The following is a 22,747-nucleotide window of genomic DNA, read 5'->3' on the forward strand; positions in this document are numbered from 1 at the left end:
TGGAAACTGGTGGAGTCACTCCTACAATATTCTCTTGGTCAAAGCTTTTCAATAGCTGTTGTCTCCCACCCCCACCCCCTGCCAAGATTTAAAGGAAGGTGACGTAGAACCCACTTCTCAGTGGAAGGAATATCAAAAATTTATAGCTATATTTAATTCACCTCTAACATGTATTTCTTCTTTTTCTGTATCTTGCTTTTTATAATTAAAAGATGTTTCAGGGACTTCCCTGGTGGTCCAGTGACCCAGAATCAATCTCTGTTTGGGGAACTAAGATCTCACATGCTGTGGGGCATGACCAGAGGAAAAAAATAATAAAAATTTTTAAAAGACATTTCAAAAAAGTATAGCATGCTGTTAGTCTTTGTGGTAGGGCAGACTGGGGTTGGAGATTCAGCTGTACTATGTTTAGCTGTGTGACCTTTGCATTATACTCAATCTCTCAGGCTTCATTCCCTTGTCTATAAATGTGGGCAGTAGTAGGGTACAGTGCTTGACAGAGTGGGGTGCTCAGTACATATTTTCATTTGAATGAATATTGTGAAAATTAGCTAAAATAGTATATTTAAATATCCTTAATGCTTGTAAAATGCTACCCATTAAGCGCTCTGCTTTTAAAAAGATAAAAATAGTGTATTTCAGCAATGGTAACTAAGTTATGTTTGTAACATTGAATGGGATTAATTGTTCCATATCTGGATGCAGAGGAGATACAGATGTCTCTGATTAATCTGAAAGTTGTATGTGTGTTTTTACTAGGAAAGATAGTTTTCACCCTCAGTCTGTACGTGAAAGTGGCAGCTGGGGGCAGCCTGTATTTACTAGAAACAGTGCTCCTGGGACATCCTTGATGGTCCAGTAGCTGAGACTCCACACTTCCAATGCAGGGGGTCCGGGTTCAATCCCTGGTTGGGGAACTAGATTTCACATGCCAGAACTAAGATCTGGAGCAGCCAAGTACATAAATAAATATTTAAAAAAAGAAAAACAGTGCTTTCTCAATCTCTGGAAGACTGACATTTCTCCTCTCCTCCTCTGCCAAGACTCAGTAGCTCACCTCTGTCTCCTTCAGCATCCAGTCGGAAGTGTCCTTTGAGGGGGCCTATGGAAACCTCAAGCGGCTGTATGACAAGGCAGCGAAAATGTACCACCAGCTGAAGAAGTGCGAGACTCGGAAACTCTCTCCCAGCAAGAAGCGGTGAGTGGGGCCTGTGGGAAGAGGGGGTCTTCCTGCAGTTGGTACAGTAGGACCACAGGGACTCTGGAGCTGTTCGCCATCTACCTTGGGCTCCTCTCATTTCAGATGTAAAGACATTAAGAGGTTACTGGTGAACTTTATGTATCTGCAAAGCCTCCTGCAGCCCAAAAGCAGGTGAGTAGAAGAGTGTGTGAACAAGAACTCTGTCCTGGGAGCCCCATCCACAGTGGCTCCTTTATGGCAGGGGACTTGGAGAGGAGGGAGTGGGCTGGTGAGTTCTGTCTCTAGATTGGAAATTCTCTAGCTGGTTAGTCCTTCCTCGGCATCCCTCACTGTCTCACCCTAGGTTCCATGCCCATTCTCTGGGTGGCTCACCCTCTGGCAGATTGGGCGCTTACTGGAAGTTGAAGGAATGGCCGAATGGGAAGCCCACCCACATCCCTTCCACTGTATGTCTGCCCTTCCCATGTTATTCTGTCTGCTTTAGAGATCAGCCAGCACTGAGTCCCCCTCCTCCTCTCTGAAGTCTCCCTTGTAGGATCCCATAGTCTTTTCTCTGAATCCTGTATTCCCAGCTCTTTGTACCTGCCCCAGCCCCCATCACTGACCTCCCATTACTCCTGCCCTTCCACAGCTCCGTGGACTCAGAGCTGACGTCACTTTGCCAGTCAGTCCTGGAGGACTTCAACCTCTGTCTCTTCTACCTGCCCTCCTCACCCAACCTCAGCCTGGCCAGTGAGGATGAGGAGGAGTATGAGAGTGGATATGCTTTCCTCCCGGACCTTCTCATCTTTCAAATGGTCATCATCTGCCTAATGGGGGTGCACAGCTTGAAGAGAGCAGGTAACTCTCCTATGTCCCTCTTTTCTCTCCCACTGGCTTCTGGGATCCTCACTACCCTTTTCTGCAGCTCCTTATCCATAAAGTTGCTTCCCCAAGTAGTCCCTTCAGCACCTGCGTCACTGCCTGGCTGTAGGAGAGAGCCCTGAAGGAGCTCCTAGTGAACAAAGGCAACAGCGTATTCCCATCCCCTCCACCCTCCCACACACACAGATACACGCACCCTTGTCTGGGACCAAGGCAGACAGAGTGGTTGAGATGCTTAACCGTAGATCCAGATGGAATTCAGACTTGGTGGCAGTGGGGGTGGGGGCAGTTAGTTTCTGCCAGAGGTATATGTAGAGCAAGGTCGGATGGAAGGGAGGGAGAGACAGGACTGGGTGTGAACGTGCTTGGGGAGTGGGGAGGGGCCTGCGTGAGAGCATCAGCTGGGGAGGATGAGGTGGGACAAGAGGAAGCAGGATGAGCTGGCACATTCCACACTACAGGAAGAGAGTGCAGAGACCTGAGAAATCTTTTTTTACTTCAGAGAAAGTTTTTAGAGGTAATTAAATCCTTGGGAGGGTTGAGAACAGGTGAGATGAGGTTGGAGTTAATGGTGCTTCCTACTCTTCGGGGCCCTGAGCCCCTAACACTGGCTTTCCTGGGTTTAGGATCCAAGCAGTACAGTGCAGCCATTGCCTTCACCCTGGCCCTCTTCTCCCACCTCGTCAATCATGTCAACATCCGGCTGCAAGCTGAGCTGGAAGAGGGCGAGAATCCCGTCCCGGCATTCCAGAGCGATGGCACAGGTGCAGGGATAGGGGAGGTTGTGGCTGTGGAAAGGTTAGCATGGGGCGTGGGGGTCACAGGAGGGGAACATAGGTGTGGCGGAGGTGGGGGGGGCTGTCAAAGAGCACCTGTCAGTGTCCCAGTGCTGACCGACCTCTCTCCACAGATGAGCCAGAGCCCAAGGAGCCCTTGGAGAAGGAGGAGGAGCCGGGGCCTGAGCCGCCTCCTGTAGTACCTCCAGAGGGCGAGGTCAGAAAGAGTCGCAAGTTCTCCCGCCTCTCCTGCCTCCGCCGCCGCCGCCACCCACCCAAGGCAGGTGATGACAGTGACCTGAGCGAAGGCTTTGACTCGGACTCAAGCCGTGACTCGACCCGGGCCAGTGAGGGCTCGGACAGTGGCTCTGACAAGAGTCTTGAAGGTGGGGGAACAGCCTTTGACGCTGAGACAGATTCAGAAATGAACAGTCAAGAGTCCCGATCAGACCTGGAAGATATGGAGGATGAGGACGGGACACGGTCCCCAGCCCTGGAGCCATCTCGGGCCAGGTCAGAGGCTCCTGAATCCCTCAATGGCCCTCTGGGCCCCAGTGAGGCCAGCATTGCCAGCAATCTACAAGCCATGTCCACCCAGATGTTCCAGACCAAACGCTGCTTCCGACTGGCCCCCACCTTCAGCAACCTGCTTCTCCAGCCCACCACCGAAGCGCCCACCTCGACCAGCCTCAGGCGCTGTGTCAATGGAGATGTGGACAAGCCGTCGGGGCCAGGTACACGGGCCTCTCTCCATTGTCCTGCTCTGGTCCACACCTGTACTGTCAGCCATTCACTTGAGAGAGGCTGCTCTTCTCTCTGAATACTTCTCATGCCTACCCTTGCTGCCTTGCTTCTGGCCTCTGCCCATAGTGTGGCCCAGGAGCTTTTTCCTGGGGATCCCCTTTCCTGCTCACTTCCTCGTTCTCAGATCCCAGCTGATTTTGTGGTTGTATTCTCCTCCCACTCCCACTTTGCCCTATGGGTTTGGGGCTTTCCTCCCCACACAACACTGTAGCAATAACTTTTCCCGTGGTGTCTCAGGTCCTGCCAGGGCTCCTGGAAACTAGAAAAACCAGCACCCACTAGTAGGGCAGGTAGATTAGAACAGGACATTTCTCCTGAGGGCCTTCCCCTGAGGTACAGAGGGAACACCTGGTCAGCAGCAGCAAGCATTTGTGGCGTGGACGCTGTGCCAAGCACTGGGCTGCACTTTTAGGATCTTGTCTTATTTAACTTTCACTTTTTTTTCTTACGAGTTCTTTGTTGTTGTTGTTTTGTCTTTTAATTTTTTTGGCCACATCTTGTGACATGTGGGATCTTAGTTCCCTGGCCAAGGATTGAACCCGTGCCTCCTACATTGGAAGCACTGAGTCTTTACCACTGGACCCCCAGGGAAGTTCCCACGGCAGTCTTGTGGTGGAAGAGTCATCACCCCTGTTCTAAATGCTGTCCTGCTAAGCTTCTGTGCAGTGCTCCTTTATCCTGGAACACACTTTCCCTCCCTTGCTCTGAGTGTGTTGCTTGGCTAATTCTCACTTGACCTCTAGATTTTGGCTTATAAGTCCCTTGGTCTGGGAGTCCTCCAAGGGTCGGCTTCCTGTGGTCTCCTGTAGCTTCTACACCTCCACAGGTTCCAGCCCTTTCCCATTTGAGTGATGATGTCCGTTGGCTTGTGTGTGTGCCCACCAGTACCATGAGCCTCTTGAGGGCAGGGCAGTCCATGTTTTGTCTGTTGCTGTATCCCTATTACCAAACGCAGGGCTTGGCACAGGGCTGGGACTTAGGAAACACTGAATGAGGGAAAGAAACGAGGAAGCTGGTGCTCAGAGGTGGAGTGTGACCTGCGTAGTGTTCTAACCTGCAGGCTTGAAGAGCTGGGAGCTGGCAGTAGTTTTAAATTCTGTACCCTTTTCCACCCTACCTGTAGCTCCTTTCTGACTGCCCTACCTTTCACACAGAATGAGCATGTCACAGATGTCAGTTGAGTGAGTAGCTGTAGACCTCACAGGTTAGCTCGTGTTTTAAAAGGCATCAGGCTCTTGCTTAAAAGCAGTCAGTTAGTGGACCAGGAGAAGTCGGGCCGGAATCTCATTCCTTTCTTTTCGCATCAGAATTCTTCAAGAGTCCAGGCAGGTGGGGGCATGCTCCTCCCAGAGAGCCGAAGTCTGTTGCCATGTGCCTACTAGTTGCTTATCCCAGTTATCTATCTCCCACTCCCAGCCTCTGAAGAGGGCTCGGAGTCTGAGGGAAGCGAGTCCAGTGGGCGCTCCTTTCGGAATGAGCGGAGCATCCAGGAGAAGCTGCAGGTCTTGATGGCCGAAGGCCTGCTCCCTGCTGTGAAAGTCTTCCTGGACTGGCTGCGGACCAACCCCGACCTCATCATCGTGTGTGCGCAGGTGCGTCCCTCCACACCCACTGCCCTCTTTAGCTCCCAGGGTGTGAGGGGAGGGCTGGGCCAGCCAAGATGGGGTGTGGGAATCCCCTCAGCTGGGCTGGGCAAGACGAAAGTTATTGTCAAGCATGGGTTCTCTGCTGGCTCCTAATGCTTTTTACAGGCAAGGCTTAGGCATGACCTTTACCCTCAAAGAGCCTGTGGCCTTGGCTGGGATACAAGTCTTGTGGACTGGGAAAGTAAGAGAGCTGCTTATTCGGCTTTGTGTCCCCAGCCCTAGGCGTAATGCCGGCTATAGAGAGTAATGTTGATGAAAATACATGTTCAAGGGCTAACCTTGGTAGGTAAACATCGGCACCCAGAGAAACGAGAGGGCACAGCGTGGTGACGAGAGATGGGACTGGGCAGTGACAGCGTGCACAGACAAGGTGCAGCTGCTCTGGGAGGGAAATGGCTCAGAGAGAGCTCTGCAGCTGGAGTGAGCAGTGTCAGAGGTGGGCTCCCGTGGGGGCTGGCTGGGTTGATGGCGGCCTTCTCCTTCCCGTCCCAGGTTCAGAGTCTTCATCTCAAGCCTCTGGTGTCCTGAGGCTTTTCCTCAGTGCTGTGGAAGACCCTTTCCCTGTCGGTCGCCCTCTTCCCTGGAAGAGAGTTAGGTCAGGGCCAGGCACAGCCTGGGCATGTGCTTGTGCCTGGCAACAGCTCGTTAGTCACTGTTAGTCATCGAGGGCGGTGCAGGCCGCAGCCCCAGAGAGGTGGCCCAGCGTGTGCCCCTGGAGGGCTGAAAGAAGTCTGTGCTAGACGGAGACACTTCTTCCAGTGCTCTAACTTTTCCACTGTCAAGAACCAGAGAGTTCTTCCTGTGGTTTCACACCTTCCCTTTTCATGAAGCCTTCAACTGGTGATACAATTCATTGAAGCTTCAGGGTTCCCCTTCTTCATTCCTCCCTGTTTTCCAAGTCCTCTGTAAGCTCCCCTTTTGTTAATTTTTTTAAATGTTTCTAGGCATGTGACCATAGCCCCAGACCTCCCAAATCTAGTGGTTTTTTTGTTCACTGCCAGCCTCCAGCACTGCCCCAGCTAAAGACTTCCTCTTCTGTCTCTCTCTCAAGAGCTCTCAAAGTCTGTGGAACCGCCTGTCTGTGTTGCTGAATCTGTTGCCAGCTGCCGGCGAACTTCAGGAATCTGGTGAGTGAGTCCCTGGCACTGCCCTCTTTCCCCTCTCCCTTACTGGCCCACAACCCCCACCCCCACCCCCATCCTGGTAACCTGGCGCTTAGGGTAAAGAGGTTAATGCGATTCACTGTGTCACCTGCCTAACACACAGCGGTCATTGTGGTCTGGGCTTCTCTCGTGTCCTGTCCCGACACTGCCCCACCGTGGGCAGGTGGCCTGGGCCCCCGGGGAGTGTGCTTGCTGAGCGGTCCTCTGGCCCTTCCAGTTCTGGTCTCCTAAAGCTCTGCCTGACGGCCCCGTGGACCATCTCTCCTTTCCCCCCGCATCTCTCCCCACCTTCTGTCCGCGGAGTGTGTCCTACCTGGGAGTTCCCGGAGGGAAGCGCTGTGTCCCTCTGACTGGGGGCTCCCACAGAGCAGGGCTCTCACGGTCCTCTTTTCTCCCCAGGCCTGGCCCTGTGTCCTGAGGTCCAGGAACTTCTTGAAGGTTGTGAACTGCCTGACCTCCCATCTAGCCTGCTGCTCCCAGAGGACATGGCACTTCGCAACCTGCCTCCCCTCCGGGCGGCCCATAGACGCTTTAACTTTGACACAGATCGGCTCTTGCTCAGCACCTTAGAGGAGGTGAGGCAGTCATCCCTCACTCCACAGGCTTTGTTTTTGAAGACTCGGCAGCAAAGCAGGAGCTCCGGGTGGGGATGGGGGTGGGGGCAGGCTGGCACCCCTTCCGTCCAGACACAGGGCGTGTCCCTGGCTGCAGCTCTGTCACTCAGCGAGCCGTTTGGGCTTGCTGTCGTTCTTGGCAGGATGTCCATCCACAGTGTCTCCCTTTGTAGAACAAGCCACCTTCCCCTTTCCCCACCTTTTGGAGAGGACAGAACAAGTAAATTATTAGGGCTTTAAAATCTCTATTGATCTCTTTTTTCTTCTGAGCCCAGCCTACTCTAAGCTGACCAGCAAACAGAGAAAGTTGGAGCTGGAAGGGAATGTGCTGTCCATTTAGTCCAGTGACTTTCACCCTTGAATCTGTGTCATCACATGGGCCATCTGGGGGCAGCAGAGGGAAGCCAAGTGGCCTGGTGTGCCAGCAACATGCACAGAGGCGCGCACGCACACACACACACACACACACTCACACTGCACACACCCCACCTTTGGTTTCTCCTTCTCCAGCCAGAGCAGGTTGGCTTTATACTCTGTTTTATATTTTAGCACTCTAGATAAGATTTTTGTTTGATTGGGAAAGGAGGGTTTTGCTGACCAAAAGCATAAGTTGGAAATGGTCATCTAGTTTGTCCTCTCCTTGTACACGTTAGGATCGAGCCCTAGAGGAGAGAGATGGCGTGAGAACCCAGGTCTCGTGTCTCCCCGCATGTGGCCTTATCTCTCTTCTCAGCCCTGAGTGCTGCTTCTCCAGTCCCTCTGAGGCTCCTCCCCCACATGGTCACTCTCCTGGTAGCTACAGGCTCTGGGCCCCGGTGCTCTTCTCCCTCCACACCCCAGGCCTTTGCAGGGAGCCAGTGTTGCTGAGGGGGCTGGCCTGGCGGAGGGCGGGAAGGGGCGGGGAGGAGCCCCAGCCGGGCCTGGAGGGCGCTGCTCAGCCAGGCTGGCTCCCATGTCTCTGCAGACAGTCGTGCGTATCTGCTGCATACGCAGCTTTGGCCACTTTGTTGCCCGCCTGCAAGGCAGCATCCTGCAGTTCAACGCAGAAGTCGGCATCTTCGTCAGCATCGCCCAGTCCGAGCAGGAGAGCCTGCTGCAGCAGGCCCAGGCCCAGTTCCGCATGGTGAGTCAGGCTGCCCCTCCCTGTCCGCTCTGCTCCCACGGGCTCACTGAGAAACTACGGTCAGAGGCGCAGACATGTTGTGGCCCTTGACTGAAGGACCTGGTCACGGGGGCCAGGGCAGCGGAGAGGGGGCCTAGGGAGACCAGAGGACAGGGAGGGAGCTGAGGGCAGGGAGGGAATGAGGTGCTTTCAGCAGGGGCAGCCTGGCACCGCTGTATCTAGACTGACTGGGGATTGCGGGCCATTTCTGTCACCTCCTAGTCTGAATTGAGCAAGTCACTTAACCTTGCTAAACCTGTTTCCTCATCAGTTACGTAGGAATTGTAGAATCAGCTTTATGGGGTGGTTGTGACTAAGGCATGGTAGTGAATGTCAGGCACTTTGCATGTTGTATTATGGAGGGTGTGTGCTCAGCAAATGCTCCCTGACTAAGGTTCCTGCATCAAACACCATGCAGGAACCTCCCATCCCACAAGAGCCCCAAAGAGTAGGAGGTGGCCTGTGTGATCTCTTTTCCATTCAGTCATTCCTTCTGCAGATACTTCCTGAGAATCTGCTCTGTATCAGTAGCCCAGGCCAGGGAGTTAGAGCTTCAGATGAGACAGGCCTGTGTCTTGTGGCGCTAATGCTTTGTGAGCCGCGGTCCGGGTTCTGCAGGGGGGCCTGCACAGCCCCGGCACATTTGGGGTGGTGGTGTCTGGCACAGGAAACACAGCTCACGTGTCTTGGCAAGCCCAGGAGTTCTTCCTCATCTCAAGCCAGTCACCTCCCCCGTGTTCTTCCTTTCCCCAACCACAGGCTCCCCCACCTCTAGCACCCTCTTCCTGCAGATGGGAAGGAGCACTGGCTCCCCAGAAACTCCCTTCCTTGCTGTGTTATAAGCAAGCACATTTTGTTAAAAACTAACCTTTTGTGTTAAAACTTTTAATCCTATTCCATAGGGGAAAACAAGGGGGGTTACAAAAATAATTATGGGGAAGTGACGCAGCTTCAGAAAATGTAGAGTGTTTGCAGGCATTTCCTTTGGCCTAGAACTCCTGAAGACTACTCCTGGGGAGCGGGGAATACCTGAGAGCCCCTCTGGTGTGCTGCTGGACACCACAGGCCAGACTGGAGCCAGGCCACACTGCCTGCTGGGACTCATCCTGCTCCACCCGCGGCAGGGCTTCCACCCGAGGGGCTCAGTCCCCAGGGGTGGCAGCAGCATGCTCCTTGTCATGTTGCCACCTCCCATCATTTATCAAGTTTTCCATGTGCAGAGCTGCTTCCATGTCCCAGATGTGCATGTGACATCTCAGGTGCTTGCATCCTCATTTTATAGGCAAGGAAGCACAGAGTGTCAGAGGGAGGTATGGGTGGCTGAGCCAGGGCTCTGGAATTGCAAAGACCCGGCTCCTGTCCTTGTTCTAAGCTGCTCTGGGAGCTCAGCTTCTCCACAGGCCAGGTGGGCCACCACTCCTGCTCTCCAGGCTCTAGTGTCCACTTGGGTCAGGGACCCCTCTATCCCCCATGGGCCCAGTCTTCTGCCTCCCTTCTTTCCTTTCTCTACCAGCGTTTCTCAAAGGTGACACTCTGGAGGTGGGTAAGAGGTGGACACTTCCGACCCATAGTATAATGATCAAAACTAAGAAATTAGGATTGGTGCAGTAGTAACAACTACAAGCTTTATTCAGATTTCACTAGTTTTCCTACAGATCTCTTTTTTTTTCTGAGGATCCCATGTTACATTTGATTATTAACGTCTCCTCAGTCTTTCCTTGTCTTTTATGATCTTGACGCTTCTAAAGAGTACTGGTCAGCTGCTCTGTGGAGTGACCCTCACGTGGCTTTGTCTGGCATCTTCTCATGATCAGGAGGAGGCTTACATCCTGTTTAAAATAGGTTACTATTTTAAATCCTCACTCTGATGATGCCAGTTTGTTCATCAAAGAGTCTTTAGTGGCTCCCCATGTCTTCTAGAATAAGTCTCCATTCTTAATTTCATCTTTAGACCATATTCATCTAGAAGACAAAGGAATACCATCACAGGGCTTTTAGTCAGGGCCATGGTGGACCACAGATGGTTTTTGAAAGATTGCCTTGGTTGTCAGCAGAGAAGATGGGTTGGAGGCAGAGAACAGAAAGGAGGTGGTTTTAATAGTCAAGTAGTCAAGGTGGGGGGTACTGGCTTGGGCCAGGGTTGTGCTTTGAAAATAGAAGGATGCAAAGGGATGTGAGTGACTTTTCTTTTTTTTAAAGGAGGTACAGTCAATAGGACTGGGAGCCTGATAACTTCTGGGGCTGAGAGAGAGGGAAAAAGTCAAAGCTGGTTAGCTTTCTGACTTGACAGATGGTGGTTTATTTAGCAAGCTGGGGAACATGGGAGGATTAGAAGCAGCTTTGGAGAAGCAGATCGAGCTGTTGAGTAGGCAGTTGGGTATATACATCTCGAACTCAGGAGTGGTCAGGTCTGGGCTGAAGCTGTAGATTTTGGAAGAAGTTTGCAAGTGGATGGTGATAGAAAGTGAAGGGTTGCATGGATGGTGTTCCCTGGGAGGGGGTGCAGAGGTGAGACCAGACAGGTGCTGTCCCCGCCTTTTCTCCCTGGGGGCGTGGGCTGCTAATGGGATGTGTTCAGATTGCACCAGAGTGGTATTTTGTCTCCCACACCTACCTTCCCCTCACTTAGCGGGAGCAATACAGAGTTAACTTATATAAGGCTGTACCTATTTCAGACCCGAGGAATCCCTGTTGGAGTTCTTGATCACTGGAGAAAGGGATATCCCCCACCTCCTTGTCCCAGGCTTAACACCTGTTTCTTTTCCCCCTTTGTAGGCACAGGAGGAAGCGCGGCGGAACAGGCTAATGAGAGACATGGCCCAGCTACGACTTCAGGTAGGAAGCCAGGGCCCAGCACTGCTGCTGCTCTTGACCCGTTGTTGCTGAAGCCCTGCTCTGCCCCCGTGGCCCCCCACCTCGCCTGACTACCCTCACAGCCTCAGAGACTGCCCTCCACCGCTGCCTTGTCTCTGAGCCTCCGTGCTCCCTTTCCGCCTCCACTTCTCTCTTTTCCTTCTCTTCCTCTTAACCCTTGTTCCTGTCTACTTTTCCTCTGAGGCCATTCTTAGGAGATGGCAGCAGGAGTCCCATAAGAGCCACCTTGAGAAGCATTTTCCCCCCACCAGCCCGCACGCAGCTCCCCTCCGACCCTGCCTTCTCTCAACAGCTCGAGGTCTCTCAGCTGGAAGGGAGCCTGCAGCAGCCCAAGGCACAGTCAGCAATGTCTCCCTACCTCGTCCCCGACACCCAGGCCCTCTGCCACCACCTCCCTGTCATCCGCCAGCTGGCCACCAGTGGCCGCTTCATCGTCATCATCCCAAGGACAGGTAGGTGTATTGGAGAGGTCGGGGCACAGAGTGTGGCTGAAAGATAATCGGGCTTGGGATTGAGAGACCCTTACTTGGGCCCAGTTCACACACAGTGGCCTTGGTCAAGTCCAGCCACCTCTCTCAACTTTGGTCATGTCACCTGTGAAGGGGGCATGACCATCTCTGTCAAACCCTGACTCACAGGGAGGTTGGGAGAAGCAGGTGAGAAAATCTAAGGGAAAGCAGTTGGTAAGTTGCCAAGTGCATTGTCGGCAGGAGGTCAGTCAGACCTCCAGGGTTCCTGAGGGGCTGCAGGTGTGTCCTGGAGCGAGTGCAGGGCTTCTGCAGAGCCCGCATCACAGCAGCTGGAGCTCATCCGTTTCGTCCTTCCCCCACCCTCACCGTGTCCGCCAGTGATCGATGGCCTGGATTTGCTGAAGAAGGAGCACCCAGGGGCCCGGGATGGGATCCGATATCTGGAGGCAGAGTTTAAAAAAGGGAACAGGTGAGTGCAGGCCTGGCTGGAGCTGTGCTGAGCCCAGGTCAGCACAGATGCCTGTGTGTCGTGTAAGACGCATGTTTGTGGTCCCTGCCCACAGTTGGCTCACGGCCTGGGGAAGGAGGCCGAGGATATAATTATTAGTGAGGGGGTTAGGTGCTGAAATAAATAATGACTGGAGGAGCCAGGAGCCCTGCTGGGGAGCACTGGCCTGCTGTCCATCTGCCTGTGGGGCAAACATGAGATCAGTGTCAGTGGGGAGAGGGGAGCAAGCCCCCAACTCAAGCCATGGGCGCATTTGCAGGAGTTTCTCCTTTCTTTAGGTGATCAGGTTGACCAGGGGCTTCCCACGGTTCAGGGGGGTGGGGTGGCAGCGTGTGGGTGCTCAGCCCAGCACAGGCCCTTCCTTCTGGCCTTTGGGGCCAGAAGAGGACTAGGCACTGGGTGTTGGGAGGAGGGATAAAGCTCCCCGCTATCTGCTGGCTGGCCCACCCTCCTCTGCATCTGCCCTTGCCTGGCCAGGAAGCCACACAAAGCCTTCTTGTTTGGACCTTGTCTCCAGAAGCGCTGACTTGAAAAGCATCCGCTGCTTCTCCCGATCCAGCTCCTCCCCAGGGAGGAACCAAAGAAGTGATGTTATCAGGAGGAGGAACAAGCAGGGCTCAGCAGCTGGGGAGCCACTTAGAATGGCTCCAGACGGGCCTGTGACGTAGGAGACGCCCCTTCCCCTCCCTTGACACGGGGTCTCTGCCACAAGGGCCCACTTTGTGTGAGCTGGGCACCCCCCCCACTCCTGCCCCCGCCACTGCCACTTTCCCGTCTCCCTGCAGGTACATTCGCTGCCAGAGAGAGGTGGGGAAGAGCTTCGAGCGGCATAAGCTGAAGAGGCAGGATGCTGATGCCTGGTAACATTTCCGCCTGCGCCCCTAGAACCCCAGATACGCTGCCCACCTTGCTCCTCTGTGGGCATGCCCCAGGAGAGAGGGATAGGGCCAGAGTCACAGTCACAGGCAGCAGGACCAGCCTGAGGCCAGGCTCAGCCTGCCAGGTGCCTCTGCAGATCTCACCCTAGAGGGAGTGAGAAGTCACTCCAGCTCTGGAGCCCCTGCGGCCCTGAGATCCTTGGGCTCAGGGCCCTCCCTCACCGTATCTTTGCCTAGTTCCTGGAGCATAGCCTCCAGGCCAGCTTCCAGAAGCCACTGCTCCAAGCTGCCTGATAGCTCTCGCTGTCTCCTGGGCCCCTCCTCATCCCAGCTTCCCCTGTGCCCTGGGGATCTGGTATTCAGGTTGTGCTAATGCTGGGACTTAGCCCTCCTCCCCCTCCCCTTCCCGCTCCAGGACACTCTATAAGATCTTGGACAGCTGCAAACAGCTGACTCTGGCTCAGGGGGCAGGTGAGGAGGACCCAAGTGGCATGGTGACCATCATCACAGGCCTTCCACTGGACAACCCTAGCACGCTCTCAGGCGCTATGCAGGTGGGTCACGGGGTGATGTGCGGGTAAGAGTGGAATGGGGAAGAGGTACCGAAGTTGACGCCCTCAGACCAGGCAGCTGCCCTTTTCCTCTTCCACCACCCCTTCCCCAGCCCCTCAACGACTTGTCCCGTAATTTAGGAGGTCAGGCCCTCCTCCATCTGTCCTTCCCCCAATTCCACAGGCAGCCTTGCAGGCCGCTGCACATGCCAGTGTGGACATCAAGAATGTTCTGGACTTCTACAAGCAGTGGAAGGAGATTGGCTGAGACTGACCCCCGGGCCCTGCAGCGGGGCTGACTCCAGATCTCTCCTGCCCTCCCTGGCAGCCAGGACCGCCACCTGTAGTCACCCCACCACACGCAGACTCACGCACGCACGCAGGAAGGAAGCCCAGCTGCACACGGGCTGCAGGGAGGGCCCAGGAGCCAGCTGGGAGGGCGGGGTCCCCCTGTTGCCAAGACGACGTCAGGAAAGCAAGGAAAGTGCTTGGAGCAGGAGAGGCCTGTGGGCGCCCAGCCAGCCTTCCTGCCTCAGCCCCCTGCTTTCCCCAGGGGCAGGTGGCAGGTGCGGCGTCTGTTTCATTGGAGTGGTTCCTGGACCTCTGAGGGGAAGGGACAGCAGAAGGGGCGCTTCCTCACCCAAGACGCGGGGTGGGTGGCGCCGGGAGTTGGGGCCCTCGGGGCCTGGGGCAGAGTTGGGTAACAACGGGTGTCTGGGTGGTTCTCTGCAGACCCTTCCTCTCCTCAAGGACCACCCACCCCTCTCGTTCCCCTTTGCAGGGACGGGCAGCTCTGGAGCCTTGGGGACTCTTAAGGAAGAGGGGCCTGGAGCTGCTGGCACCGAGCAGGGCAGGGCTGGGACCCCTCCTGCTGCTGCAGGGGCTGCACACCGTTGCCCCGCTCGTTTCCTGCCTCCCCTCTGCTAGCTTCCCATGCAGGGAGGAGGCCTGCAGCAGCGCAGGCAGTCTGGCCTGTATGCCAGGGAGGGCTCCCGTGCCCCCCAGCCCCTGGTCACTGAGCTTTGTGCTCTGGGCTGGGACAGAGTGGGACGCCAGAAAGAGGAGAGGGGGGCCAAGTTTGAGGCCACCACCCCGCTTACTGTCGAGGGAGGGGCCTGCACTCAGATGGGCAGCAGGAAGGAGAGGCCCCTTGAAGTTGCCTGGCTGGGTGCCCTCTGCCCTGGTGGGCTTCCCTACTGTCCTTCCCCAGGACTGAAGGCCTGGAGGAGCTGAGCGTGGGGCTAGCTTTTGGAGTGTCAAGGTGAATGTGAGAGCAGAGATCATGAATAGCTCAGGGCAGTGAGTGGAGCCACAAGAGTGGGGCTGTGCAAGGGAGGCTTTGGCCAGGATTGCCTCTGCCTCTCCCACCTCGGGCTGCATATGTAGCGTGGGCTGGGAGTTGAGGGTCGGGGGGGTCTCAGCTCTGCTGTACCCCACCCCAGCGCTAGCCCAGCTTCCCAGGCTGTTCTCAGGGGACAGCAGGCTTCCTGCATCCTTCCTCTAAGAAGGCAAGTCTGGGACAGCCTAGGGGGGGTGGGATCACTCCCACTTCCAGTCCCTGGCAGAGACTTGAGACTAAAGCATCACTTAATAAAGACCCCCTGAAGCCCTCCCTGTCTCCTGGTGCCTTTCTCTACAGTTTTATTGGGACATGGGAGAGATTACAGGCTGAAATGGCAGCTTGGAAAGGTTTCTTTGATGTGGCCCAGTTGAAGCAAGAAACCAGCAATTGAAACACAAACTCCAGAAGCGGTTTTGACAGCTGTGAAGTTCACTGACTGCCCTGAGCTGGTGCCTTCACAAGGGTGATGTGTTAATCGCTCAGTTGTGTCCGATTCTTGTGACTTAATGGACTGTAGCCTGTCCGTGGAATTCTCTAGGCAAGAATACTGGAGTGGATTGCCATTTCCTGAGCCAGGGATCAAACCCAGGTCTCCTGCATTGCAGGCAGATTCTTTACTGCCAAGCCACCAGGGAAGACCAAGGCTGATAGGTAAAGGCTATACAGATGACTGAACAATATGCGGCTTTAGGGCGCTGACCCCCCCATATAGTCAGACATCTGCACATGACTATCCTGTTGGCTTTTTGTATTCAGTTTCACACCCATGATTCAAACATGGGCCATGTTGCACTGAGTACATATTTAGTGAAAAATTGTTTATAAATGCAGTTCACACCCATGTTCAAGGGTTAACTGTTTTGAAGGTGACAGCCTGGGGGCGGTTGGTGGTCTTCAGCTGGGTCCTCTGAATCAAGGAGAAGCCTCCTCACAGGAGAGATGAGGGTGAATCTTGAAACCAGCCTCTTGAGTCTTCATCACCTGTCCCTTCACTAGGATTGACACCTCTAGTGTGTCTGGGGAATGGAGAAGCTTGGTGAACCCCTTGTGGTTTAAACCAACATTTACCAAATGCATTTGCTCTGAATTCTGTCCAGTGCCGGGCACTAAGGCAGCAAAGCACAGTGAGAAGTGATTTTGGAAAATCCAAAGGGGGTTGGGATTCCTCTGCCCAGCCTAAGGCAGAGTCCTCCATCCTCAACTGCTGGGAGAGCCTGGAGCCGTGGGGCAGCCTGGGCTGAGGGGTCACTCCATACCGCCCTGGCTGCCTCCTGGCTAGGGCCTGGGCCTCTTCCGGCCAGTCTGCTCTCAGTGGGGTGGGGTCAAGCTGGAGGGGCTGGCTGTGTGCTGGAGGCCGAGCGAGCTGCCTGCTAATGGGGCTGGGCCACCCTGCGCTGCTCCCTGAAGGCTGGACAAGGCTAGGATTGTTTCCCTGCTCCCCTTTGTCTCCCACACCCCGCCCAGGCCTGGCCTGCCTGCCTGCCACTCCTCTCCCTCCCGTTGGCCCTGCTGGCGAGAGCCAGGGACTCCGCCCGTGGAGCCCGGGGCCTACCGACCCTCTGGCTTAGGAGCACCCGTCAAGCTCTGGGTAAGGAAACTCACCTGGGGCCAAGACTCCCAATCTGGGGGACCAGAGGCAACACACCTGCTCCAGCTGCACCCCCCCCCCCCCCATTTCCTTGGCTACAGCTGACTACTCCAGAGACCTGACCCTAGTGCTGAGGGGGGGACCCCAGGGGAGCTAGACCCCAGCATCGTCCTGGTCCACCCCTCCCCGAAATAGCTGGGCTGCACTCAGGGTAGGTCAGGACACCCCCATCCCCCTCTTGGGAGGGGTTGCTCATCTATCTCGGGTAGTTTTTTGGATGCGTTCCGAGGTTTGTGGGGTCTTAGTTCCCGGACCAAGGATGGAACCCAGGCCCTCGGCGGTGAAAACACGGAGTCCTAATCACTGGCATGCTAGGTCACTTCAGTTGTGTCCGACTCTTTGTGGCCCCAGGGACTGTAGCCCACCGGGGACATCTAAGCACTGGATGGCCCCGTAATTCCCGGGGTCATCTACCTTAAAACTCAGCCGGGGAGCAGACTAGGGGCCAGATCTGCCTTGGGTCCAGCAGGGTCCCCGGCACCCAGCTCAAGGGCAGAGGCTCGGGGTTCGGGCTGGCTGTGTAAGGCCCGGAGTGTGTGAGGCGCAAACAGCAGGCAAAGCAGCAGCGGCAGGAAGAGGGGTGGGTCTGGGCTGGAAAGTTTGGGCCTGGAGAGGTGGGCGGGGTGTCCTGTTTTCCCTCCTCCCAAGGCAGTTCCACCCACCCTGGTGGCCCAGCCCCTCCACTTGTGCCAAGGAATGTGCCTGGGAGAGGCAGCCGGGAGGCGGGCGGGGCAGTAGAGCCGCAGCCACCCGGAGGCAGCACACAGGTCTGAGGCTGAAGGGCGCGGGGCTCAGGCGGGACAGGGACCCGGAACACCCCCGGGGGTGCAAGTGTAGTCGCCGAAGAGCTAGGCTTCCCCCTAATGCCTTGTCCCACCAGTGGGCATCTGGCCTCTCCCAGAATTCTCCCTAAGCTCCCTGAGTTTTCTGTGCTCAGCCCAGGCACTGGGGGCCAAGGGGCTTTCTGGCGGCAGCAGCGGTGGTGGTGGTGTGCCTGGGCTGTCTCTGTGCTGTCCTCTGTAAGTCAGGGTTCTTCTGGGACAGAAATCTGGGGCTAGGGGCTTGGATCCAGGGTTCCTGAGGCAGCCTTCTGGCTGAGGAGGCCATTCCACTCCTTGATGGATCAGTACCCCTCCATGGGGGAACTGAGTGCCCCCAGGTTAGGCTGAGGAGGGGCTGGGGTGATGACCACCGGGGAAGCTGGGAGAGCCTCCCCAGGCCTGAAGGAAGCAGCTTGGTGGCCAGCCACCACTGCATGCGTGCCTGTACAAAGCCCACCCTGGGACTCAGGGTCCAGGGGTCCAGCCTGGGCCTGGGTGAAAAGGGACCCATGGATGGGCGCAGACACCTAATTCCCCTCTGCCCTTTGTCTTCAGGTCAACGTGGAGGTGCCGGGCCACCATGCTCAGTCTCAAGCTGCCCCAGCTCCTTCGAGTCCACCAGGTCCCCAGGGTGAGGGATTCACCAACTCCTACCTCCCAGGGCGCTGGCTGGGCAGAGGTGCTTCTCTTTGTGCAAGTGCAGAAAGCTTTGCAACAAGCTACCTCTTAACCCTGTCATTTTGGTGTGGGACTCCTGTTCTTTAAGGAACAGGGTTTGTGACCTGCTTCCTGGAGCCCAGAACGCTGCTTTATCCAGAGTCCCCAGCCTCAGAGGGCCACGTGTCCACAGACTCCCAACCCCATCTTGTCCCCTTCCTCTGCCTCTTGTTTCTCACCTGCTCTCTGGGTACTGGAACCTGTGGTGAGATGGGGTTGGATTTAGTTTGGCTTTGGCGCCATGGTGATCTCCAGACCATTCCCTTCAACCCTGCTTCCAGAGATCTCTCTCGGAGAGAAAGGGTGGAGCACAGTGACTCTCCTCTTCTCCCCACCCCCACCCACTACCCTAGGTGTTCTGGGAAGATGGTATCATGTCTGGCTACCGCCGCCCCACCAGCTCGGCCTTGGACTGTGTCCTCAGCTCTTTCCAGATGACCAACGAGACCGTCAACATCTGGACTCACTTCCTGCCCACCTGGTGAGGGAGGCTCTGTCCCAGGCTTGGGCCTCGAGCTCAAGGGGGTGCTCAGGCGGGCCAGTACCGCCCAAGCCCACGGGCCGCAGTGGGAGTCGCCGGGGCTCCGGTGGCCTGAGCACGTGCCCGCCGCAGGTACTTCCTGTGGCGCCTCGTGGCGCTGGCGGGAGGCCTGGGCTTCCGGTCGGAGCCCTACCACTGGCCGCTGCTCGTCTTCCTGCTGCCCGCCTGCCTCTACCCGTTTGCGTCGTGCTGCGCGCACACCTTCAGCTCCATGTCGCCCCGCGTGCGTCACATCTGCTACTTCCTGGACTACGGCGCGCTCAGCCTCTACAGCCTGGGTGAGCCCCCGGCGGCCGGCCGCAGCGGGCAGGGGGAGGGCCGTTGCGGGCAGGGCGGGGGTGCGGCACGGGGGTCCTGGGGCGGGGCCTCAGCTCCTGCCCCGCCCCGCCCCCAGGCTGCGCCTTCCCCTATGCCGCCTACTCCATGCCGGCCTCCTGGCTGCACAGCCGCCTGCACCAGCTCTTTGTGCCCGCCGCCGCACTCAATTCTTTCCTGTGCACCGGCCTCTCCTGCTACTCCCGGTGGGTTCTTGGCCAGTGGTGAAGGGGAAGGCGGAGGGGCAGAACAGGGCGCCCACAAACACTTGGGCACCCAGGACGGCTGGGTGTGCCTGCGCCCCACTGCTCCCGAACAAAGCTAATGGCTGTGGGGCCGTTTATTGAGGACCCAGTGTGCCCAGAGCCTGTGCCCAGCACCACCCCGGCTCACTCTCTCCCGCAGCGACCTAAGCAGCACGTGTCTATCCCCGTTACAGCTGTAACTTAGAGAGGAGTTATGTGGCCTAAGGGCGTTCAAAGCCACTAGGCCGCACTGACATTCCATGGTGGCCAAAGGTCCCCTGTCCTCCCCTCTCCCCCATCCCAGCATAGTGATGGTAACCAGACTTTCCCTCTTGCCTCCCAGGTTCCCAGAGCTAGAAAGCCCTGGGCTCAGTAAGATCCTCCGCTCGGCCGCCTTCGTCTATCCCTTTCTGTTCGACAACCTCCCGCTTTTCTATCGGGTAAGGCTCTGCTTTCCTGTCCTGACCCTCACAGTGCCCAGTCCCGCCCCCTCGAGCCCTGACCCCAGCCCTGCCACCCCCCCTCCTAGCCCAGCATCCAGTCCCGCTGTGCACCCCCCAGTCCTCACCAGATCCCAGACACATGATGTCCGGCCCCAAAGCCCCTCCCCACCAGCCCTGCTTTTCCTTTGCCAGCTGGGACTGTGCTGGGGCAGGGGCCACAGCTGTGGGCAGGAGGCGCTGAGCACCAGCCACGGCTACCACCTCTTCTGTGCGCTGCTCACTGGCTTCCTCTTTGCCTCTCATCTGCCTGAGCGGCTGGCACCAGGACGCTTTGATTACATCGGTGAGCGCAGACCTGGCCTGGCCCGGGAGGGGTCAGGGAGACAGCTCCCCAGAGCCCTGAGTGAACTGAGCAGTGTTCCTGGCAAGGCCCTCAGGTTAACAGCAAAACCACGTATGCCAGGGGCTGTGAATAGCAGCTCACTCAGTTGCTGGTAACTCCGGGAACCTTAAGAAACCCTGGGTTTGTTACTCCCAGTTCCAGGGGAGTAGCAGGCCCAGATGATGGGATGCTCGCCATAGATCACAGGACGAGTGGGGGAGCCCTGGGGATGGGGTATGTGTCCTCACCTGCCCACCCTCCCCACAGGCCACAGCCACCAGCTATTCCACATCTGTGCAGTGCTGGGCACACACTTTCAGCTGGAGGCGGTGCTGACTGATATGGGATCTCGCCGAGCCTGGCTGGCCACACAGGAACCACCCCTAGGCCTGGCAGGCACGGTGGCCACTCTGGGCTTGGCAGTGGCCGGGAACTTGCTCATCATTGCCGCTTTCACAGCTTCCCTATTTCGGGCCCCCAGTACATGCCCTCTGCTGCAAGGTGGCTCACTGGAGGCGAGTACAAAGGCCAAACTGCAGTGAGGCCCCAGCTCTGAGTCTGCCCTGGAAAGAGGCAGAGGCCAGGCAGGCCCTCATGTAGGGGAGGAGCCCAGACTCAGGCCTGATAAGCTGGGGGCACATCTGAGCCTGGAAGCAAGAGTGGCTGAGGACAGAGCGGCGTGGAGGTGAGAAGGGAGCTGAGAAGACAGAGGCGAGGAGGGGGCCTGGGAGGCTGGGAACGAGCAGGAGGCTCAAGGAGGGGGCTCTTGATGGGGTTGGGAAGTGCTGAGGGTCTGAGAGGGGAGGTGCATGTGTCCAGGCTGGAGCTGCCCGACCTGCCATCGAAGGCAGGGGTGGGGAGGTGCTGGGTCCTTTTATCTGGTCCCATTTCTGGTGCTCCTGGAATTTCTGCGCAGCCCAGGGAAGAACTAACATGACTAACCCAGGCCCACCCTGAATGCTTGTTAACCCGGCTGGGAGGCCCGCTCGTGCCCCTATCCCCAAACCAGGCAGCACTGGCCGCCGGCAGTTCTTGGCCTGTGGCAGTGAGGGCATCTGTCCTGGTCACAACCGTGGACTCTGTATCCAGGCCTCTGGGATCTGGCCTGTTTGGGTGTGTCACAGATGAGGCAGTGGGTTGAGGTGGGGGAAGGGTGCTGGGCTAGAGAGGAGAACCCTAGCTAGACTTTAGGAAGCTACCTTCAATGCTTCTGGAATGAGGCAGGGATAAATAAATAAATCAACAACAGATTTTGGGAAACACTTTCTGGGACTGAAAAAGGTAAAACCTCTGGCTCCACTCCCCATCATCCCAGCGCCTCCTCCTCATGCTCCACAGATGGACAAAGAACCAGAGCCCCAATTCCTCTTCTGGAGTTTATTCTAGAGCAGCGGGGATGATGGGGAGGGGAGGGGTCCTGGAGAGAAGCCAGAGCTGGGGGCTGCCAGCCAGGTCGGCAGGGCTGCGAGCTCTAGACCGGGCCGTAGAAGCGCCGGTAGGCCTCCTGGAAGCCGATGTGGTCAGCTAGCTCGTCACAGTCAGGGTTGAGCTCACACACCTCCCTCTTGGGCTCCAGCGGATCTGGGTAGGGGGCTGGGGCTCTGAGAACCCACCACACTGGCATCAGCCTCCATGCCAAATGCCTGCCCCTCCCCCCACTGCACTTGGGGCTCCAGGGCCCCCCACAGCGGCCGCGCCTCCCAGCCCACCCTGCAGATGCAGGACCTTGGCCCAGCACCTCCCCTCCGCTCACCCCAACCCAGGATCCAGGTAGCGCCTGAGTCTCTTCACCACCTCGCTGCCCTCCTGCTTGGACACGAAGGCTGTGGAGCACAGGGGCAGGGGTCAGGGGGCTCCCAGTTTGGGTGGATAAGGTGAGGAGCAGGCTGGCCTTCCTGAGAGCCAGATGGGAGGGAGCAGGAGGGGAGAGTGGGACTCGGGGACGGGATAAGAGCGGGTGCTGGGAGTGGGCAGCACCCTTGGGGATACGGGGCATAGCCCCCGTCCGGCCCACTTCATACCTGCGCCTTTGCCGGACTCTGCATCACCGGGCTTTGCATCTGCAAGGAAAAGGAGCCCAGTTCACCCCTGCTCATCCCTAGGGCCCTCCCCACCCACCCCTGGCCTCTGGCAGCTTGCTCTTCCCTCCTCTTCCTCCTCAAGGAGAGAAGTGGGGGCAAATGGACTGAGACTACAGAAAGCTAGTGAGACTGTCAGGGCCAGCCAGCAGAAAGGGTGAGGAGAGGTGCGGCCATGGTGCTTCCTCTCCCGGAGCCCACGGGCTGGGTCTGCGTGGGCCGGGGCACTCACCTGCCAGACCAGCGAGGCAGAGCGTGGCCAGGGCCAGCAGGGCGAGGAGCACGAGGGCTCTCATGGTGTGTCTGGCAGCGGCTGCGTGGACTCGGCCAGTCTGCTTCTCCCGGCCTCCAGCGCTGTTTTATACCCTCTGGGCTGTGCCCCAGAGGCAGGGGTGCGGGCGGGTCACGGGGGAGCCTGCCAGGGCTGTTTGGGGCTCATCCGCCTCAGCTCTGTCGGCCAAACCCCAAAGGAGGTTGTGGTTGGAGCTGTGGCTCTCTGGGCAGGCCCCGGGAGTGATGGAGGAGGGTTTGCCTCAATCTGAGACTGCCAGCCTCCAGAGACGGTCCCCAGCTCCTCCCCGCGGGGTCGCCCCAGGTCCCCAAACCCTACTCTCCCTCTGAGCCCCAGCCTCGGTTTGAGCCATCAGTGGGGCAGGCTGGGAGGGGAGGGTGGGGAGCCTAGAGAGTAAGGGGGGCTGGGGGTC

General features: G+C 57.1%; 3 protein-coding genes across 11 annotated transcripts in view; 2 read left to right on the plus strand and 1 right to left on the minus strand.

Moving 5' to 3' along the window:
* The window catches only part of SMG5 (SMG5 nonsense mediated mRNA decay factor), a 29,150-nt gene extending 14,028 nt beyond the window's left edge, over nt 1-15,122 (plus strand). For 3 of the 4 annotated variants that reach the window (XM_061120550.1, XM_061120554.1, XM_061120553.1), the window contains exons 8-22: nt 1,073-1,198; nt 1,304-1,372; nt 1,833-2,041; nt 2,692-2,829; nt 2,976-3,575; nt 5,062-5,237; nt 6,343-6,418; nt 6,854-7,029; nt 8,033-8,191; nt 11,006-11,065; nt 11,397-11,556; nt 11,953-12,043; nt 12,868-12,942; nt 13,376-13,514; nt 13,696-15,122. In XM_061120550.1, the coding sequence (XP_060976533.1) occupies nt 1,073-1,198; nt 1,304-1,372; nt 1,833-2,041; nt 2,692-2,829; nt 2,976-3,575; nt 5,062-5,237; nt 6,343-6,418; nt 6,854-7,029; nt 8,033-8,191; nt 11,006-11,065; nt 11,397-11,556; nt 11,953-12,043; nt 12,868-12,942; nt 13,376-13,514; nt 13,696-13,779 (2,338 nt within the window). In that variant the 3' untranslated portion in view covers nt 13,780-15,122. The other variant, XM_061120552.1, reaches the window with a different exon arrangement.
* Nucleotides 15,123-15,586: 464 nt separating this feature from the next.
* On the minus strand, nt 15,587-22,415 carry BGLAP (bone gamma-carboxyglutamate protein). 2 transcript variants are annotated; one of them, XM_061120571.1, is made up of 4 exons: nt 22,276-22,415; nt 21,987-22,025; nt 21,719-21,788; nt 15,587-15,869 (listed from the first exon to the last, which is right to left on the minus strand). In XM_061120571.1, the coding sequence occupies exons 1-4, from the start codon at nt 22,337-22,339 to the stop codon at nt 15,782-15,784; spliced, it is 261 nt and encodes an 86-aa protein (XP_060976554.1). In that variant the 5' UTR covers nt 22,340-22,415; the 3' UTR covers nt 15,587-15,781. The 2 variants fall into 2 exon arrangements, with proteins under 2 accessions (XP_060976554.1, XP_060976553.1); XM_061120570.1 differs by lacking the exon at nt 15,587-15,869 and adding an exon at nt 21,328-21,566 and having other exon boundaries at nt 22,276-22,414.
* Nucleotides 15,867-21,227, plus strand: PAQR6 (progestin and adipoQ receptor family member 6). Of its 5 annotated transcripts, none has more exons than XM_061120558.1 (8): nt 15,867-16,441; nt 17,878-17,953; nt 18,393-18,520; nt 18,653-18,858; nt 18,975-19,101; nt 19,484-19,580; nt 19,776-19,926; nt 20,233-21,227. In XM_061120558.1, the coding sequence occupies exons 2-8, from the start codon at nt 17,903-17,905 to the stop codon at nt 20,505-20,507; spliced, it is 1,035 nt and encodes a 344-aa protein (XP_060976541.1). In that variant the 5' UTR covers nt 15,867-16,441; nt 17,878-17,902; the 3' UTR covers nt 20,508-21,227. The 5 variants fall into 5 exon arrangements, with proteins under 5 accessions (XP_060976541.1, XP_060976540.1, XP_060976538.1 ...); XM_061120557.1 differs by lacking the exon at nt 15,867-16,441 and adding an exon at nt 17,194-17,268; XM_061120559.1 differs by lacking the exon at nt 15,867-16,441 and adding an exon at nt 17,496-17,520.
* Nucleotides 22,416-22,747: the final 332 nt, after the last annotated feature.

Source organism: Dama dama, chromosome 20, assembly GCF_033118175.1.
Source record: "Dama dama isolate Ldn47 chromosome 20, ASM3311817v1, whole genome shotgun sequence".
NCBI classification, from domain to species: Eukaryota; Metazoa; Chordata; class Mammalia; order Artiodactyla; family Cervidae; genus Dama; species Dama dama.